This window comes from Bubalus bubalis, chromosome 6 (assembly GCF_019923935.1).
Source record: "Bubalus bubalis isolate 160015118507 breed Murrah chromosome 6, NDDB_SH_1, whole genome shotgun sequence".
NCBI lineage: Eukaryota > Metazoa > Chordata > Mammalia > Artiodactyla > Bovidae > Bubalus > Bubalus bubalis.
The window spans coordinates 39,858,365-39,880,287 of NC_059162.1; the positions used below are offsets into that span (position 1 = coordinate 39,858,365).

The 21,923-nt window shown below is 35.5% G+C and overlaps 1 protein-coding gene across 1 annotated transcript; it reads right to left on the reverse strand.

The window, feature by feature from the left end:
* Nucleotides 1-1,952: 1,952 nt before the first annotated feature.
* LOC102389858 (alpha-amylase 2B) lies at nucleotides 1,953-15,297 on the reverse strand. The gene is made up of 10 exons (XM_006055358.4): nucleotides 15,129-15,297; nucleotides 14,627-14,773; nucleotides 9,794-9,991; nucleotides 9,183-9,413; nucleotides 8,248-8,381; nucleotides 7,329-7,451; nucleotides 7,135-7,234; nucleotides 4,482-4,600; nucleotides 3,913-4,038; nucleotides 1,953-2,167 (listed from the first exon to the last, which is right to left on the reverse strand). Exons 1-10 carry the CDS (start codon nucleotides 15,294-15,296, stop codon nucleotides 1,978-1,980), a joined length of 1,536 nt encoding a protein of 511 aa, XP_006055420.2. The 5' UTR covers nucleotide 15,297; the 3' UTR covers nucleotides 1,953-1,977.
* Nucleotides 15,298-21,923: the final 6,626 nt, after the last annotated feature.

Sequence of the window (21,923 nt, forward strand, 5' to 3'; positions counted from 1 at the left end):
AGAAACGATAGTTTCTAGAGTTTCCCTCATGGTAACATATGATTATTTTTCATAGTGATAGACTATATAGTTAGAAATGCCATTGCTGGTATCAATATATCAAATCTAATAGGGAAGCTTTGACAGGAAATGTATTTGTATGTAGTTAGTCTCTTTCTACCCATTCAAACAATTTCCCACTAGTATCCCATGGATCTTCCTCTTTAGCTTCACTATTTTGAAAATAAAAATTAATAGATGATGCTAAGTTTTATGTGAGAAGATAGGGCAAGTAGTTTAGAGAAAGGGGAGGAGTGGAAATCAAAGAAATACTTCAGCTTTCTAAGTGAGTAGTGAAACACAGCAGTACCAAAAGCCTTGCTGAAGACAAAAATTGAAGGTCACATTTTGGATATGTCAGGTATGAGATGTCTGTGAAATACTGAAGTAGAGATGTGAAGCATCTGTTGTAACACGAAGTTGAGTCCCAAGAAAAGATCTGGTTTGCAGATATACGCCTCCATGCTAAAGTGAGTGTTTTAAACCCAAGGAAACAATTGCAGTCACTTAGAGGATACAGAAAGAAGAAAATTCAATCCAAATAAGATTTTAGGTCAAACAGAAGCCAAGTCAATAAAACAAAATCTGAAAAAGAGTAATTAGTGAGAGAAGGAAAACAAAGAATAGAATCTCAGAGACCAAAGGAAGAGAGGATGTGAGACTGTCTCTCCATATTGAGTAGCGTTGTGAAATAGAAAAAGATGAGGACAGTGAAGTACTTTGTATGAATAACATAAATATTTTTTATTATGTTGACGAGCAGATTAAATGAAGTGATGATGGAAACTGAAGAGTAAGGAGATGAAAAATGACTAGTGTTGAGGATGTTGAGATTGTGTGATGAAAATTCCAAAGTTTGACTAGAAAGAGAAAAATTGAGGTTATGAATTTTTTTAATTGAAAGATTCTAATATGATATACGTAATCTGAGGGGACTATTATGTCAATAAAAGAAAGACTGTTAAATCAGAAGAGAAAGATAATCTAAGCAGTAAAGTCCTCAAAAAGGTAAAAATGGAGGGAGCGGACTTTGTAAAAAGCACTTTGTTCATTATGACAGGAGGAAAGAAGAGAAAGATAGGGCCAAGTATAGGTAGATTTGTGAGTAAAAAGAGGAGAGAATTTCCAAGTTATGGCTTCTATTTTCTTATTCAACTATGAAAATAGAACACCTGAGAGTTATACGACGACCTAGCCAAGAGCCTTAATAAATCTCACATTGAGAGTCAAGGTGAAGAAGAATAAACAGCTAAAGGATCAGGGAAAAACAAAACAAAACAAAACAAAACTGAGTATAGGGAGTCATGAGAGCCCTATGAAAACATCCATCCATATTAGGGATTAAGAGATGGAACAAAAGTCATACAACATCATCATGCTAAAGCTATTGGAAAGAGAAAGAAAGAAATGAATACAGAGAAAGTAGAAGATTCTTGTAAGCTCAAGATAATTAAGAATTATATACTACATAATTTAATTTTCTTTTATTTTTTAATTTATTAACTATGAAAGGGCCTTTTATATTGTAAAAAATATGCAAATGTTATGACGTTGTATGCAAACTATCATTAAATTAGCTACCCTTAACTAATTGTTAGAAATACCCTATGTAAGACATATAAACCTGGATTAAAGATATGCAGCTGGGCAAGTGGTATTAACGGTAACAAACAAATTTTTCATCATGCTTTTCTGAGTTCTTAAAAATTCCTTTGACAAATAGCTTAAAGAGAATCTTCTAAAATGTAACAAAATGTTGATTGTAATTACAATTATTAAGTATATGTGTTTTTATGCTTTTTTGAGTTTTACAGTTTGAATACTTTTTATAGCTTTTACCAAAAATTAATGAACTATGAGAAGTTATATATTACATACATAGAAGAAACAAAACACATTTTATTTCTCTGGGTGTATGTATTTAATTCAGTTCAAATTTTATAATTTAGAATCAGCATGAATTGCAATAAATGGATCTTCAGCAGAGTTACTAATAGAAAAATGAGCTTTGCCATCACTGGAAACACTGATTTGAATCCCTGTACAACTGTTACCACTTTTATCTCCAGAAATAACATCACAATATGTACCAGCAGGAAGACCAGTTTGCAAAGTTGCAGATAGTTTACTGTAAAAATAAAATTTAAGATTTAATATGAATTTAACACAATTAAAAGCAAGAATACAGACTCTCTAAAATAGTTTAACTGTGTGCTATAGAACTTTAAGCAGTCAAGGTCTCAAGGAAAATAAAATTCAAACATAAAGATTTCTGCAGTGGTTGGTTTTCTCAGGGTCAACAAAATTCTTATAGAAGATATAGAAATTTCCTAGTCAATAGTAAATATTATACAAAAAATAAAGTTGAAGAGTATCAGTGAAGATTTGAATGACCTGCTTCACTTAGAGAAAATAATTTTAAATTACTTTAAATGTATCCTCATCTGAACTTAAGAAAATACTGATTATTTTCAAAAACTTAAATTTGGTTATTTCCTCAAAAATCTCCTTTTTTCAAGAGGTTAAAATAAATTTGGGCTGGAGATAAAAATAATCTTGCATTTCTATAAAGAAGTATATAATTTTAAAATATAATGCTGTCTCATAAATATGTTTCTTCCCTCTCCCTGATAGCTCAGTTGATAAAGAATCTGCCCACAATGCAGATGTGGGAGACACAGGTTTGATGCCTGGGTCAGGAAGATCGCCTGGACAAGAAAATGGCAATCCACTCTGGTATTCTTGCCTGTAAAATCTCATTGACAGAGAAGGTTGGCATGCTACCATCCATAGGGTTGCAGAGTCAGACAGGACCTAGCATGCATACACATATGACAAAAGACAGGGGCAAAAAATGACTAGTAATGGATTCTTGGGGAACACAAGTAAATAATTTTTTATTTATTATTATTATTTTTTGCCAGTAAAATATCATTTGGGCAAAGAGTGAGCTAAACATGGGTGGAATCTAGTTTGGACTAAAACATTACAAGTGCTTGCAAAGATGCCTTCTGAGCTATAATTCCATATGTGACGGAAACAGTATAATGGAGGCAGAGAATATAAGTTTCACAAATGAAAAGCCAGTAATGAGATGTCTCAGAACTAAAAGTAATAAGTCTCCTGAGGTGAATCAATGACCATAATATACATATTCATTATAAATATATATATGCTTTAAAAAGTATTATTTGTCACAGAGATGGGAATGTGCAAAACAAGACTAAAGAACTACGTACTAAAGTAGGTGAAAAAAAGAGAGAAAAAAAGACATTTCAGATCTGAGGCAGTATTTTTCCATTATTGATTTTAAAAGTTTTATAAGACATTTTTCTATGGATTTCATGACCTTTTATATTAACGACTTTGTATATTTTGGGGGTTTCTCTGGTGGCTCAGAAAGTAAAGAATCTGCCTGCAGTGCAGGAGACCGGGTCCAACCCCTGGGTCAGGAAGATCTCCTAGAGGAGGAAATGGCTACCCACTCCAGTATTCTTGCCTGGAGAATTAAATGGACAGAGGAGCCTGGTGGGCTACAGTCCATGGGGTCGCAAAGAGTTGGGCATGACTGAGTGACTAACATGTGTATATTTTATGTGAGGTGTGTATGTAAGCAGTACACATGCATCACATCTGCCCATGATGTGAAGAGTGCACAAAAAATGACTCCACTTAGAAAAGAAAGCCATTATAAACAGAGGAGATAAAAAGAAATCAGTCATCATCATTTTTCTTCTGACCCTTTTCTAATCGTTATGTTTTCTTAATCTGCCATCTAAAGAATTTTTCAGATGTGAAAAAAGTAAATGAGCAGGAAAAGAATAAACCAAGAACATATTAGCATAAAATATTATTTCTAATTGATCTACTTACCTGTCATCATTGTTAAAGACAATGAATCCTTTATTTCCTCTTCCAAAAGCTACTTGGTTGCTGCCATTATCCCACCAGTTTGTAAAAGGTTGACCATCAACTACATTACGGAACATAACCATGTTCCTAAAAACAAAAGAGCATGTGAAATGCTGATGATACTTCAACAATTTAAAACAAAACAATGGACTTCCCTGGTGGTTCAGTAGTGGAGTATCTGCCTACCAAAGCAAGAGAAACGGGTCTGATCCCTGATGCAGGAAGATCCCACATGCCACAGAGCAACTAAGCCCAAGTGCCACAAATGTTGGACCTGTGCTCTAGACCTTGGGAACTGCAACCACTGAGCCTGCAAATCCCCTAAAGCCCATGCTCCACAACAAGAGAAGCCACCTCAGCGAGAAACTCCCACACCACAACAAAGAGGAGCCTGGCTCACTACAAGGAGAGAAAAGCCTGCATAGCAACATAAGACCCAGCTCAGTCAAAAACCAGTAAATAAATAAAGGTATTTTAAAAATGCTAAGAAAGTTTATTATTAGAGAATGTGTCCAAATAAGTATTCCTACCTTATTTGACGCCATCGATGTTCACAGACCCAGCCATTGCCACAAGTAGTATCTGGATTAATAGTAACTTTTTTAATTACTCCATTATTATTTGGTGGCCCGATCCAATCATTAACATCCTCAATTAGTAAAAAAAAAAAAAAATAATAATAATAATCAATTTTAAAAGCTCACATTTTTAACAATACATGTGCCCTTATTTCGGAGAAGGCAATAGCACCCGACTCCAGTACTCTTGCCTGGAAAATCCCATGGATGGAGGAGCCTGGAAGGCTGCAGTCCATGGGGTCGCTGAGGGCCGGACAGGACTGAGCGACTTCACTTTCACTTTTCACTTTCATGCATTGGAGAAGGAAATGGCAACCCACTCCAGTGTTCTTGCCTGGAGAATCCCAGGGACGGGGGAGCCTGGTGGGCTACCGTCTATGGGGTCGCACAGAGTCGGACAAGACTGAAGTGACTCGGCAGCAGCAGCAGCAGTGTCCTTATTTAGGACATCAAACCCAATCTGTCCTATTTGTGTTTTTGTAGTGGCTTCACTTAGAATTCAACTTGTTCAGGATTTTTACTAAGTATATCTTCTCCCTAACTTCTCATTCCCTAGTGCCATACTTCAAACAAGAGTATGATTTTTTTAGTCTCTCATTGTTTTCCAAGGAATTGTAATCACTTTTTAATATCACTATGGGCAGTGTGATGTTATTGAAATGGCAAGGACTTTAGTGTTATAAAATGCAGGACTAAAAGATAGGTTCCATTACTATTAGCTCAAAGACTTAGTTAATATACATAACTTCTATGCCTCATTTTCCTCTTCTGTAAAATGATGATATTATTAGTTACTATAAAAATTAAATAAGGTATGTAAAAATCTTTATACATGATAATTGCTAATAAATAACTGTTAAGTTCATCTTTTTTCAATAAAAGTTCTAATCAAAATATCAAAATACTCTTTACTAAATTGACCAAATTTTATTACTGTGCTTTTCTAATTGGTACTTTCAAAGTAATAGTAGGAAAAAATAGATTATGTCTAGGAAGGTTATCAATATCTGTCTTAAATCATATGGTATGATAAATGATGGACAAGCTAAGAGTTGTTAGCATGCAGAAGTCATGGAGAAGACTTTATGGGAAAAGGGAAAATGAACATATGCCATAACTCCTGCCATCAGAAATAAAACTAATTAGTGGAAATTATAAGAAATTGATTCAATATAAAGGGAAATATCCTAAATATTTAGGATATCTAAGGCTATCTAAGAATAGAATGAGTTGTTGAACAAAGTAGTAGTGGACTTCTCAATTTGTAAAGAACCTACTAGAAACTAGAGGAATATCTATCTGGTTCAGAGTGAAGAGAATTTTCTACTTCAGGTATGAAGTTGCTGTATGATGCTGCATTTGAAATCTTCAGTTTGAAAAGAAAACGTCTCACTAACTTTCCAAATAACTTAAGTTCTTATTCCTCAGTTTCTTTTAAAAATATTTACTCAGATTAATGTCTTTACCATACTGCTCAAATTTTTCTGATTTTTAACATTTTCAGAATAGTTAGCAAATTTCTCTTTAATAAATGTATTTTCCTTCCTGCTATACTTTCCCTACTGAACTTTGGCTCAACTAGATAATGCCTTTGCATTCCACAAAACTTTCTTTAAAAAAGTATTTAACAAATACTTATATTGCTCATACCATGAGCAGGTACTGTTTTACATTTCCTTGAAGTGTTAATTTGTAATCCTCATATCAACTCTATGAAGCAGCTATTTACTAGTACACATTTTATTCATTGTATCCTTATTTTTAAGTGGTATTTTTTAGAGTGAGTGGGCAAGAGGTTATATTTCTCATACTTTGAAATAGCTTACATACTCTTTATCAACAGAGATCATACATTTTAATTTTTTTATTTTTTTATATCTAAAGTCTGCTTTTATTTATTTATTTATTTTACAGGAAAATGGATTTATTAGTCCACGTAACTGAGAAGTATAGGGAATAGAGTTACATTTTGGATAAATAGATGCCATTAGGTTACTTATTTTCTTCCCATTCATCATTTCTTCTTTCTTCTGGTTGGCTTTATTTATTTATTTTTTTTGTGGTCTTTGTTTTATTTTTTAATATAAATTTATTTATTTTAATTGGAGGTTAATTACTTTACAATATTGAATTGGTTTTGCCACACATCAACCTGAATCCGCCACAGGAGTACATGTATTCCCCATCCTGAACCCCCCTCCCTGTACCATCTCTCTGGGTCGTCTCAGTGCACCAGCCCCAAGCATCCAGTATCATGCATCGAACCTGGACTGGTGATTCATTTCATATATGATACTATACGTGTCTCAATGCCATTCTCCCAAATCATCCCACCCTCTCCCTCTCCCACAGAGTCCAAAAGACTGTTCTATACATCTGTGTCTCTTTTGCTGTCTTGCTTACAGGGTTATCGTTACCATCTTTCTAAATTCCATTTTAATTTTTTAAAATATCCACTGCATTGTTACAAGAACCCTGCCTCAGGTTTTCACTTAATAAGTATTTGATAAAATAAATAGTGAATGTTATAGCAATATGTGAAATTATAACAAAATTAACTTCTTTCTCTTGAGAAGAAGATATTTTGTACAACACCAAAACTTACTTTTCCATCCACAAAATGTCTTGTCCAACGGTAGCTTGACATTACTCGTGTAAATCCATAGGGATGAGCGAGCATAAATCCTACTCCCATTTTGTACAGTCTAAAAGGCACAAAATTATCTTATTATAAAAGAAAATAATACTTTTAATACCATTAAAATGGTAGGTTTAAAAATGGGGAACTTTATTTCTTACCTAGCATCCCAGAATGTAAGAATAGATGCTCCCCCAGCTCCATGCCCTCGCTGATTGTCATGGTTATCAACAAAGACAAGTGCCCTGTCAGAAGGCATGAAACCCCAGCCTTCTCCCCAGTTCCTATTAAAAAAGAAAATCTTAAGAACATATATATGTATTCTTTTACAATAACTTTAGAATAATCAAAATGTGCATTTCTTTCAGTATTGCAGTCTTTAATGAAACTCTCTCTCTCTAGTTAAATGATTATTCTGTAGGGTTTTAAAATTTTTTAATTTTTAAAATTAATTTATTTTAATTGCAGAATAAACTGAGCTTTTTAAAATTACAAACTATATATATATTATCTACAAATACATTCCATGCATGTATATATGTAGAAATTACTTGAATTACATTCATGTTATAAGAATTTTGCTATAAAATTTATATTAGAAGTTTTAGTGTATTATAATTTAAATAGACTTCAGAAGGGCCAACATACAGAATTGCAAATTAGATTAAATAAGTTTCAACAGTATATTGTTATAAACATTTTAATATTTGAAACTAATTAATATATGTAAAGTCTATAGAATGGCCACATTGTAGGAACTTCATAAATTATAGAATCACTTTAATAAGAACCTGGCTTTCACAAATTATGTGCAAACATTAATTAAATCTAGTACAGTCATATAATGTATAAATTACAATCTCTAGATTGGTGTTGGGTCCCTAAAAAGCTCCCTTGTGATTGATATTCTAAATAATAAAGACGATTACTTGGAATGTGGGGATATACAGCACTTGTTATTAGTAAATGAATCCTTGAAATTTGTCTAAATAAGAAGGCATTATGAAGAAAACTCATGTTGGGGTAACATCACAAAAAAATCTGTGAAATAATTCAAAGGATAAAGCATATTTTATTTACTTTAAGTAAGCCATCTTCTCTCCACTCCACTTGCGAATAACTGTTCCTAGTTTTGCACCATATTTAAATTCTGTCACACGGCCATTTCCAAAGTACTCACTGCTTGTAATTGCCTCACCACCCAGATCAATTACCTTGTAGAAATGAAGAAGAAAATAACAATTTAAATAAGAATTTAACTAAGTTAAAATTATATAAAAAATAGCTTTATACTATTTTATATTATATGAAATACCCCAAATGGTTTTCCTTATATCAAGATTCTCATTTTTCTTCGCTAAACTATATCTATCCAACAATGGTAAAAGTAACATGACAAAGTAACTTGTCCTGTGAGAATGCTGACCTAATTTAGACTTTCACATAAATGATAAGACTAGTTCATACTTGTACAGCACTTAATATCTGGCTGGTAATATTTCTTGCTACTTGATAAATATTACCTCTTCAAATCTCCAAAGAAAACAAAGACATAACCATTATCATTATTCCTTTCGATAACTTCTGAAAAAATTGTTGCTCAGAGAGGTTAATGAATCAGCCTAACCAAACACACCTAATGGTGATCTAGCCAAAATTTAGAGTCAGATATCCTGTCTTAAGACAACTATATTATTATCTGTCTTCTATAATGGCCTCTGGGGAAATTATACATGACATGGAGATTTTTGCAGCCTAAATAAATTTTTGTCATTTGGATAACAAACCTCTTGTGATAGAGTTAGATGTACTGTCTTTTGAATAAAAGGAGGTTAAGGAACATTCTTCTATGTAAATAATTCAGCCATTAAGCTAAAGAAACTGCATTTTAAATAAAATCTGCCACTTATTTTCTGATGAATTATTGATGATGAATTATTTTCTAAAGAATAATAAATGGTCATACTTTATATGGATATATATATATATATACACACATGTGTATATTGACATACCTCCTGGTAAATGAAAGGTTTACTTCCTGAAGGAAACCACTTTGTGTTTAGATTATGCAGTTTATTCAAAACTGCCTTTATGTCTCCAGGCCACATGTGCTTAGAAGCATCAATTCGGAACCCTGCGACACCAATGTCGATGAGATTGTTTAGATAGTTAGCAATCGTGGAGCGCACATAATCTTTCTGCAGCGCAAGATCAAGAAGACTAACGAGACGACAATCCCTGACCTATGGAGAAAAAAATTTTGTGATTGATACATAAAACATCACCTTCACTTGAGAATCCATTCAATTATTCATTCATTTATTCATTAACAAATATTTCAATAGTGATTTCTTTGCACCAGTCTCTGGAGATATTGACATTCTAGTACTGACATACCTTTGAAATATTTTTCATTATAAAAATGGAAAAAATGGAGAAAAAGTGGATGAGTTTTTCCATTTTGAAAAATTATATTGGGGAAAATGATTTGAATGTTGATATGAGATTCTGAAGTCAGACTTGGAATGCTGTTTTCCTAAACACTCTAAACTAACATTTAAAATGGAGATCAGTGAGCTACATATGGATAATAAAAGGTGTAGATAGATATTTTGCTAATTACCTGATAAGCATCATTATAGCTCTCAATATCTCCACTTCCAGTTTTACATTTTCCATCATTAAAATCCCATCCAGAGTATGGGACTGCTGGAAAATCCTCACTTCCAGGGTTGAAATAACTTCCACAAGTACTACTTGTTCCTGCACTCACACCACTTCCAGTCATATGATTAATTACAGCATCCACGTAAATGCGGACCTGAAAGGCAAAATTTCCATTTCAGTTTGACTTACAGAGAGATAGAAATTTATAATAGTATTAATTAGATTGTACAGCACATTGATAACATTCCAAAATACTTCTTTGTTATTATAACTTATCTTACAAGAAAACAGTCAAGTGTGAAAAGAAATCATTGTGAATTGAAGCCCTATAAGCATTCTAGGCACTTGGAAGATGCTTATACATATAATAAATTAAGAGAACCCCAAACTAATAGAACTGTGAAAAAATACAAAGAGACTTTTTTTTTGGAGTATCTGGAATCAGTTGAGGCAAGAGAGATTATTAGTTTTTGAAGTTTCCATAGGTCATCCTAAGAAACAAGAAGCCAGACTCTACTATCTATTTAGGATCAGAAGAATAAAGGTAGGTATTGTCTCTCATCTCCTTCATGGATCACAGCCATGTTGTGGTAAAAAGGGTCTTGTGTAACTCAATGAAGCTATGAGTGATGTCATGAAGGGCCACCCAAGATGGATGGGTCATAGTGAGAAGTTCCAACAAAATGTGGCCCACTGGAGGAGGGAATGGAAAACCACTCCAGTGTTCTTGCTGCAAGAACTCCATGAACAACACAAAGAGGCAAAAAGATGTAGCACCAGATTATGAGGACCCCAGGTCAGAAGGTGTCCAATATGCCACTGGGAAGAGTGGAGGGCAATTACTAATTGCTCCAAAAGAATACAGCAGCTGTGCCAAAGTGGAATGATGCTCAGTTGTGGATGTGTCTGTCTGGTGGTGAAAGTAAGGTCCAATGCTGTAAAGCACAATATTGCATAGGAATCTGGAAAGTTAGATCAATGAATCAAGGTAAATTGGACTTGGTCAAGCAGGAGATAGCAAGAGTAAACATCAACATCTAAGGCATCAGTGAATTAAAATGGATGGGAATGTGCAAATTTAATTCAGATGACCATTACATCTACTACTGTGGGCAGGAATCCCTAGCCCTCATAGTCAAGAAAAGAGCCTGAAATGCACTACTTGGATGCAATCTGAAAAACAACAGAATAATCTCAGTTTGTTTCCAAGGCAAAAAATTCAACATCACAGTAATCTAGTCTATGGCTCAGCCACTGAAGCTGAAGGACCTAAACTTGACAGGTTCTACAAAGACCTACAAGACCTTCTAGAACTAGCACCAAAATATATCATTTTCATATGGGATTGAAATGCAAAAGTAGGAAGTCAAGAGTTATCCTGAGTACCAGGCAAGATGGCTATAGATTCTTTGTAGCTGAAGATGGGAAAGCTCCATATAGCCAGCAAAAACAAGACCTGGAGCTGACTGTGGCTGACATGAGGTCCTTATTGCAAAATTCATGCTTAAATTAACAAAAGTAGGAAAAACCACTTGGCCATTCAGGTATGACCTATATCAAATTCCTTATGATTATACAGTAGAGGTGATGAATAGATTCAAGGAATTAGATCTGATAGACAGAATGCCTGAAGAACTATGGACAGAGGTTTGTATCATTGTTTAGAAGGCAGTGACCAAAACCATCCCAAAGGGGGAAAAAAAAAACAAAAACAAAAAGATGCAAGAAGGCAGCGTAGCTGTCTGAGCAGACTTTAAAAATAGTTGAGGAAAGAAAAGAAGCAAAAAGCAAGGGAGAAAGGGAAAGATATATCCAACTGAATGCTGAGTTCCAGAGAACAGCAAGGAGATTAGAAGGACTTCTAAATGAACAATGCAAAAAAGGAGAGGAAAACAGTACTCTTCAAGAAAACTGGAGATACCAAGCAAACAGTTCATGCAAAGATGGGCTTGACAAAGGACAGAAATGGTAAGGATTTAACAGAGGCAGAAGAGATTAAGAAGAGGAGGCAAGAATACACAGAAAAACTATATACATAACTAAATAAAGGTCTTAATATCCCAGATAACCAGGATGGTGTGGTCACTCACCTAGAGCCAGATATCCCTGAGTGTGAAATCAAGTGGGCTTTAGGAAGTATTACTACAAAGAAAGCTAGTGGAGGTGTTGGAATTGCAGTTGATTTATTTAAAATCCTAAAAGATGATGCTATTAAAGTACTGCACTCAATGTGTCAGCAAATTTTGAAAACTCAGCAGTGGACACAGGACTGGAAAAGGTTAAGTTTCATCCCAATCCTAAAGAAGAGCAGTGCCAAAGAATGTTAAAACTACAGTACAAGTGCTCTCATTTTACATGCTAACAAGGTTATGTTCAAATCCTTCAAGCTAGGCTTCAGCAGTATGGGAACCAAGAACTTCCAGATGTAAAACCTGGATTTTAGAAAAGGCAGAGAAACCAGAGATCAAATTGCCAACTCTCATTAGATCACAGAGAAAGCAAGGAAATTCCAGAAAAACATCTGCTTCATTGACTATGCCAAAGCCTTTGACTGTGTGGATCATAACAAACTATGGAAAATGCTTGGAGAGATGGGACTAACAGACCACCTAACCTGTCTTCCGAGGAAACTAAGTGCGGGTCAGGAAGCAACAGTTAGAATCTTACATGGAACCAATGAATGGTTCAAAATGGGGAAAGGAGTAAGACAAGGCTGTATATGGTCGCTCTGTTTATTTAACTTCTATGCAGAGTATATCATGTGAAATACTGGGCTGGATGAGTCAAAAGCTGTATTCAAGGATGCCTAGAGAAATATCAATAACCTCAGATATGCAGATGATACCACTCTAATGACAGAAAGTGAAAAGGAACTAAAGAACCTGTTGATGAAAGTGAAAGAGGAGCGTGAAAAGCTGGCTTAAATCTCAACATTCATAAAACTAAGATCATGGTATCTGGTCTCATCACTTCATGTCAAATAGTAGGGGAAAAAGTAGAAGCAGTGACAGATTTTATTTTCTTGGGCTCCAAAATCACTGTGGATGGTGACTACAACAATGAAATTAAAAGTTGCTTCTTTGATGAATGATTGGGTCTGAGGTCCCTGCAACATTCCAGAAATATTAGTGTGGCTGCTTTTAAAAAAAGAAAGAAAGAAACTGCCTATCTGGTCACTTATTCCTCTAAAATTATCTCATTGCCTGGGATTCAATCTTCTCTCAACATACTTGTTTTAGAACATTACATACACAGCAAATGTAAACAGATTTGAAGGAGGACCAGGAAAGACAGTCAATATTAAAAAAAATGTATGTTTTGGCTTTACATTTAACTTTTTTTAAGTTTCATGAATGGATAAAACGAACAAATAAATGTTGTATACAGGATCTGTAAAACTATCTTGTCTATTTAAGTTTCTTGCTCATACCCCATGCAAACTAGAACTCAGTGTGGTACATGGCCATATTCAAACACCTAAGAGCCATGCAACTGACACTTTGGTTTGAAGCATCTAATCCTTTCTTTCAAAGTAGACACAACCATACTGCATTCTTACTGAGGATTTTGTCCATCAATATGTTGCCATGAATTATCTCTACCACCTTTCCTCTCAAGAATCAAAACCAGCTTGATTTGGGAATCTTCTCTTTTCCAAATGAAATAGAGATGCAATACTTAACTTTCCTTGGTGTTTGTAGATATTGCCTTGTGCATTCCATTTAAAACCATAATCTAGTTTGTAAAAGAGATGGTGACACCCGTCAGTAAGGCACCAATGACCAAAAAAAATGCTTGGAAGGAAAGCTGTGACAAATCTAGACAGTGTATTAAAAAGCAAAGACATCACTTTGCTGACAAAAGTCAGTATAGTCAAAGTTATGTTTTTTTTTTTTCAGTAGTCATGTATGGATGTGAGAGTTGGACCATAAAGAAGGCTGAGTGCCAAAGCACTGATGCTTTCAATCTGTGGTGCTGGAGAAGATTCTTGACGGTTCCTTGGACTGCATGGAGATCAAAGCAGTTAATCCTAAAGGAAATCAACCCTGAATATTCACTGGAAGGACTGATGCTGAAGCTGAAGCTCCAATTTCGTCATGTGATATGAAGAGCCCACTCACTGGAAAAGACCACGATGTGAGGAAGATTGAAGGCAAAAGGAGAAGAGGACGGAAGAGGATGAGATGGTGAGATAGCACCACTGACTCAGTAGACATGAATTTAAGCAAATTACAGGAGATAGTGAAGGACAAGGAAGCATGGTGTGCTGCGGTTCATGGGGTCACAAACAATCAGACAAAACTTAGTGACTGAACAACAACAATTGCCTCTCATTATGCTCTTCATCAAAGAGAAAATAATTACAAACGATCATAGTACTTGTGGGAAGGAATATCCAAGAATTATGTGTGGCCATACAATTCACATAAAAGAAACAGCAAATGTTGTAAGTGGAACTTCTAATTCCTAACTGGAAAAGTGTTCCCCCAAAATGTGTACAACCATAAAGGTTGAAAGTTGATGTTCTGCTTTATAAAATAAAACTTAAACATACATTAGTTGAAGTCTGTGGCCTTAAACTTTTAATTACATCTTCTTTAGTGGATAAATGGAACATATAAAAATAGTTATAATTAAACATAAGGTAACAATTACATTTTAATTTATAGCTAAAGCATGAGGTAACTTTTATATGTATGAAAATTGTTCTTCTTAAAAGGAACAAGAGACAAGAGAGATAAATTATTTTTCTATATCATATGTTTAAAGGAAACTTTAAGTCACTTACACCAACGTTGTTACATCTAGTCACCATGTCTTTGAATTCACTTTCACTTCCTGATCTTGTACATAACTTGTAACTAACTGGTTGGTATCTTTCCCACCAAGGTCTTGAAGGGTCAGTAATCACAGCATTTTCATTGGGTGGGGAGATCTACAAATAAAACAATGTTAATAAGTATCAATTTATGACTCACTTTATACCACTGAGTAGTCTATGAACTAATCAATAGTCTAAAATTATTTCTGAATCGTTGGTAACTACATTTCTTTACAATTGTTTGAAAATATTAACATTGCATTGGAAATATCCTGCTGAAAAAAATTATCTTAGAAATAAAACGTAAAGTCACCAACAATTTCACATTTTTTTCTTCCTCAGAAAACTGTTTTACTTAGAGTACTTTAATTGTGAAGTAAAATGTTGTCCCAGCTTTCAGACACAGGGGATACTACCACTTACTCTCAGTACAGCAATGTCTGCAACTTATACAATGAACAATACTCACCTGAACCCCTCCAAATCCTTTGGGGGCTAAGTATCGCTCACATTCAAGAGCAATATCGACCCAGCGCCACTCAAACAGATGAACAATGGATGTCCGTCCAGATTCGACGTGTGGGTCATACTGAGCCCAGCAGAACCCAATCGCTGAAAGCAACAGAAAAAACTTCATTTTGCTTTGAAGTTGTCAGTGTTCTTTCCAGCAACTATTTATATTCCTATAAGAAGTATATATTACAAAATAAATGTTAAATGAGCAAACAAACACTTGAGCACAAACTGTTTATTCATAATCTGAAAAGAAATATTGATAAAAATTTAAACAGATGAAGAACATCCATAAAATCTCCCAAGAATACCATCTAAATGAGCTTTAATAACAATGCTTTCCTTATCGTGGGAATATTAACCTTTTAAACATCTGGTATTAAATATTTATAAAGTGTGTAATCATGTATTATTTAAGTAGGATTAGATCTTATATCTAAAGTCCTTCACTAATAGAAGGAAAATAACAATTAGAGTCACCTGAACTCACAGTCAAAATATTTCCCTAACTATCTATTGCAAACATTTGCAGGGTTTCAATTTCAAAATGAACAAAATATTCAGTTCAGTTTTGGTTTTACCCCCAACCAAAATTTTTGATTATTGAAGTTTCTGCATTAAGAAATTAAGTTTCAATATGACATTTTATTGTGAGGTTAATAATAGATATTAATTATACATACAGTCATAGAATATCAGATATATCAAGAGATTACATAAAGAGAAGTTAATTCTATGGCTTCTTTTCCATTAGGACATCATCACAGGACTCAAGTTTGACCAAGTATAAGATCTTTAGGCTTATTCACTCCAGGAGTGCACACAGAGCATCTGAGCAAACCCCTTAGTGAAAGTATTGTATCAAAACATCTATTCTGATGTTCTGGATTTTTTTCAAAACTATAGGTTTCACCATCAAAAGCAGTATCACTGTCAAAAACTTTGGATTCAGATAAGGTAAGTAATTAAATGCTAATGATTACAGTACTGAAGTAAAGCATATTTCACAATATAAGCATTGATGCATTTACATTCTATTTCTAATCTTAAAAATACATTAGGGTAACCAAGTGAGGCAACAAGTCAATTCTCAAGTAGACTTATTTATATGTCGATTGAGCAGGGGGTTTTGAACAGCATTAAGGGTCTGTGAGCCTGGAGTGATGATTCTAGATAATCAAAAAAAAGAAACAAAAAATAGATCTGATGATTGAAATAATTCTAATAGCTCTCTAATTTCTAACAGAAAATGATAAAAATCATTGGGAAGTCTAAAGTGTTTCTGCTTGGCTACAGGGGATGTTCCATTCTATTTTAATGTTAAGATTCTATGATCTTAATCTGCAGTAATACAGTTGTTTGTTGTTCTGAGAATAAGAGGAGACAGTGGAGTTTTATCTCGGAATTCAGGAAAATTTAACATCCATAAAATCCATATACCCAACATTTCCAGTCAGAAATATTTTGTGGTCAGATTAACATGATCAGAAACTATAATAATAACATTCTACTACTTAAAAAAAAAAAGAACTGAGAGCCAACACTTCTCTCTTTCCCAAGAAATTAGGAAATCCTGAAGAAAGGGCTCATGAAAAAAATAAAGGCAAAACTTGATCAAATGATTAAGGGTAAGGAGTAATTCTGAATAATATAAATGCCTCTATCTCTAAGATGGATTGTAGTTAAGTTCCCATAGATTGACTGATAAAGTCTAGAGAAGAAACTATGCATGTAAAGTGAAATTCTTTCAAATATAAATAAATTAAAAGGTGATGATGATTGGATACTTAGGCAATAAAGTGTTACAGGAAAGAGATTCCTAGTAGACTAAACAAGACTGGCACTAAAAAGCTCTATTTTGGCTTTGGTGTTGAAGCGTGGTTTCAACAGCATAGTCTTTTAACAAGGAAACAGCATCAGCAGGAAAGGGGCTGGTGGTCTATATTAGTTAAGAGGTAGTTCCACATGGTACCTTAACAGGCATTAAGGAAGCCATAATGCAAACAAGGAAAATGGCAGGTTGCCACGTAGTTCAGAAGAAAACAGTTATGCTTGAGATGTTGCATCACATCTTCCAGGTAGAGAATCTGAAAGGCTCTGAGGGCAAGCTGTCAGTGCCACAGTAAATAGGTAGTCAGAGCTTGAGACATATCATGAAACATGTGAATCTTTAGACACATCTTCACTGAGACCAGAGTGTTGATATGAATACCTAACTAAGCAAACAAAGATATTGGTTAAAGAATCCATTTTATTCAGCAAATTTGCACTGTCAGGGAAAATAACAAATGAATTCATTTTGAATCTAGGATATAGTGAAAAATTAAGATCACATGGAGTAGAACACCCTTAAAATGAGGGGTTATATGTATGCCAGCAAAGTGATATGACAAGTGAGTCCAGAAAAGAGAATTTTGGAGAGATACTGTAGAGCAAAAAGAAGCATAAGAAATAACAGGAATGCTTTGGATTTGAAGTGATTTTAAAAATCAAGTAAAATATGTTAGTATTGTGACTAGGAAGTAAGGGATACAGATAGCTTTGGACTAGAATTAAAAACTCAAAAAACCTCAAGACATTTTTTGTCTCTATCTCTTGGCTCTGCATTTCTATGTCTTTCTTGGCTTAATTCTCAGGCAGGCTCTTGCCGCACAGTGGCAAAACTGTTCAAATGCAAAGTTTACTTCCCACCAGTCTGGCAAACTCAGGGAAAAAAATAAGCACCTCTTTCTCAACAGTTTAAGCCAAAGACTCAAGACTGATTCTTAATTGGTTTCTGACTTGGTTTAGAAACCCATCCCTAAACAGAATATCGTGACAAGGAAATGGATTGTCTTGATTGTCCTATCCTAGATCATATGCCTACCACTGCAGGTGAGAAATAAGGCTAACTACGCATTAACAGACAGGGCTTCCCTGGTGGCTCAGACAATAAAGAATCTGCCTGTGATTCAGGAGACCTGGCTTTGATTCCTGGGTCGAGAAGATCCCCTGGAGAAGGGAATGGCAACCCACTCCAGGATTCTTGCTGGAGAATTCCATGGACAGAGGAGTCTGGTGAGCTACAGTCTATGGGGTCGCAAAGAGTCAGACATGACTGAGTGACTAACACTTTCACTTTCATGCCTTAACAGAACGGGTGAAATATGGTCTCTGTGTGATTACAGGAAAGCTATGTGCTGTTACCAATAAAGGAGGAGAAGATGCTTGACAGGGATAAATATTCATCACATTTCACATGTTGAAATCTTCTGGTTCATGTGTATAATATCCTAGAAGATATTATCACTAAAAGTCATTGCTAACTATGGAAGCTATATAATCAGAAATATGGTAATGGAAAGTATCATGCACATGTAAGTATGCTAATACATTGGTGATTTAGTATACAATATTTGTCATGAAGTGTTATGATAAAAGCTGAGTTTGGTTTTTGTTTGATATTTCATATATATACTTGCCTTTGTTATTTTTGTCCTATATTATTATTCCAAATTCTGAAGGTATTTTCCATATGACTTTGAGATTCTTCCTATTAAAGTATATAGAGTATATTTTCTTACGCAAATGACATTATCCTCAAAGCCACTAAATATAGCTCTTAGGCTGATCCACATGTCTTCCTTTAATCAATGGAATATTTTCACACTGAAGCAAGCAAAGGCTTTATGTGTCCTTTCCTGATTAGACTTGGTCCCTGTATTTCTGCCTTGAACCATAAAAAGAATATACCTTGCGTAGCCACTGATTGAAGAAAATGGATCAGATGTGACTTTAATTGACAGCCTGAAGTCAAGTCCAGGTAAACTTCAGCATGAAGCAGAGATATCTCAACCTGCAGACCTCAGAGCAAGAAATATAAGCATTTGCTGTTTTAACTGCCTGAGATTTTGAGTTTATTGATTATGCAGCATTATTAAAACTGAAAACTATTCAACTTTTTATACTATTTGTGAGTTACATTCTACTTATTTTCAACATTATACGTTGCTGTATAAAAATACTGCTATAAAAAATAGTAAGAAGATTTTGACATATTACAGATTATTTCATAATACAGGCTTCCCAGGTGGAGCTAGTGGTAAAGAATCCACATGCAAATGCTGATATGCAAGAGACAAAGGTTAGATCCCTGGGTCTGGAAGATCCCCTGGAGTAGGAAATGGCAACTGCTCCAATATTCTTGCTTGAGAAATCCCATGGACAGAGGAGCCTGGCAGATTCCATGGAGCTGCAAAGACCTAGACATGACTGAGCACACATACATACATTTCATAAATGACTTTACAAAAATTTAACTGTTAAACCTCTCAAAAATGGCCTTCCCTTGTGGCTCAGTTCATAAAGTCTGTCTGCAATGAGGGAGACCTGGGTTCAATCCCTGGGTTGGGAAGATCCGCTGGAGAAGGGAACAGCTACCCACTCCAGTATTCTGGCCTGGAGAATTCCATGGACTATGCAATCCATGGGGTCGCAAACAGTCAGATACAACTGAGTCACTTTCACTTTGGGCTTCCCTAGTAGCTCAGAAAATCCCTGAAATTTCCCGCCCTGGAAAATCCCATGGGCAGAGGAGCCTGGTAGGCTGCAGTCCATGGGTTGCAAAGAGTTGGACACGACTGAGCGACTTCACTTTCACTTTTCACTTTCATGCATTGGAGAAGGAAATGGCAACCCACTCCAGTGTTCTTGCCTGGAGAATCCCAGGGATGGGGGAGCCTGGTGGGCTACCGTCTATGGGGTCGCACAGAGTTGGACACGACTGAAGTGACTTAGCAGTAGCAGTAGCTCAGAGGGTAAAGCATCTGCTTGCATGCAGGAGACCCAGGTTTGATCCCTGGGCCAGGAAGATCCCCTGTAGAAGGAAATGGTAATCCACTCCAGTATTCTTGCCTGGAGAATTTCATGGACTGAGGAGCCTGGCAGGCTACAGTCCATGGGGTTGCAGAGAGCTTGACATGACTGAGTGACTAACACACACCCTCTTAAAAATATTTCCCATGTAAAGTATTGAAATTAAATGTGAAATTTAATATTTTAAAGGGTTCTTCCTGTGCTTAAGTTTAAAAGCAACATATCATGCTCCTATAGATGTTTTCAAGCTGCCCAGGACAAGGAGGGAGAATGTGAGGACAGGCAATCCAGGCCCTAAACATCCCTTTGCAACTCCATACAGAGTAGCCTCATTACTATATTTTTCTTTTGGTATTTCACATAATGTTTTAATTTTAAAAAGGGCAGAGTGAGGAGATTCTCCTGATACATTAAAAAACAAATTTGTAGCCTACTTGACTACAAAATCATCTTAAATAGAAAATAACAAAATTTCCCCTTACTCCTAAAGGTAATTTTTTCATATATACACTAATTAAATCCACATGTAAATAGCTAAAAATAACAAAATAACTATGCTAATGATTCATCAGTTCAGTTCAGTTCAGTTCAGTCGCTCAGTCATGTCCAACTCTTTGCGACCCCACAAATCGCAGCACGCCAGGCCTCCCTGTCCATCACCATCTACTGGAGTTCACTCAAACTCACGTCCATTGAGTCAGTGATGCCATCCAACCATCTCATCCTCTGTCATTCCCTTTTCCTCCTACCCCCAATCACTCCCAGCATCAGAGACTTTTCCAATGAGTCAACTCTTCTCATGAGGTGGTCAAAGTGCTCGAGTTTCAGCTGTAGCATTATTCCTTCCAAAGAACACCCAGGGCTGATCTCCTTTAGAATGGACTGGTTGGATCTCCTTGCAGTCCAAAGGACTCTCAAGAGTCTTCTCCAACACCACAGTTCAAAGCATCAATTCTTCAGCACTCAGCCTTCTTCACAGTCCAACTCTCACATCCATACATGACCACTGGAAAAACCATAGCCTTGACTAGACGGACCTTTGTTGGCAAAGCAATGTCTATGCTTTTGAATATGCTATCCAGGTTGGTCATAACTTTCCTTCCAAGGAGTAAGCGTCTTTTAATTTCATGGCTGCAGTCACCATCTGCAGTGATTTTGGAGCCCCCAAAAATAACATCAGCCACTGTTTCCAATGTTTCCCCATCTATTTCCCATGAAGTGATGGGACCAGAAGCCATGATCTTCGTTTTCTGAAGGTTGAGTTTTAAGCCAACTTTTTTACTCTCCTCTTTCACTTTCATCAAGAGGCTTTTTAGTTCCTCTGCACTTTCTGCCATAAGGGTGGTTTCATCTGCATATCTGAGGTTATTGATATTTCTCCTGGCAATCTTGATTCCAGCTTGTGTTTCTTCCAGTCCAGCGTTTCTCATGATGTACTCTGCATAGAAGTTAAATAAGCAGGGTGACAATATACAGCCTTGACGTACTCCTTTTCCTATTTGGAACCAGTCTGTTGTTCCATGTCCGGTTTAACTGTTGCTTTCTGACCTGCATACAGGTTTCTCAAGAGGCAGGTCAGGTGGTCTGGTATTCCCATCTCTTTCAGAATTTTCCACAGTTTATTGTGATCCACACAGTCAAAGGCTTTGGCATAGTCAATAAAGCAGAAATAGATGTTTTTCTGGAACTCTCTTGCTTTTTCCATGATCCAATGATTCATCACAGAGGAAATTTTCCTTTCCTGATCAGTCTAAATAACCACATTATAAAAAGTAGGCATTTTCCCTATCACCCCTTTAACCAAGCTTTTACTAGAATTTGTGCCACGTTAAACCTTGTTAATATAAAAGATTCTATCTACGTGTGAAGGGTACTCTTGAGAGAGGAAGTGAGATAT

Excerpts from the sequence above, each read along its gene's own strand:
- LOC102389858 (XM_006055358.4), bottom strand. The coding sequence starts at position 15,296 with ATGAAGTTTTTTCTGTTGCTTTCAGCGATTGGGTTCTGCTGGGCTCAG. Across the intron at positions 7,452-8,247 it reads GAGAAGATGGCTTACTTAAA|GAACTGGGGAGAAGGCTGGG; the intron begins GTAAATAAAATA and ends CTTTTTTAATAG. Across the intron at positions 4,039-4,481 it reads CATCGATGGCGTCAAATAAG|GAACATGGTTATGTTCCGTA; the intron begins GTAGGAATACTT and ends TTTTGTTTTTAG.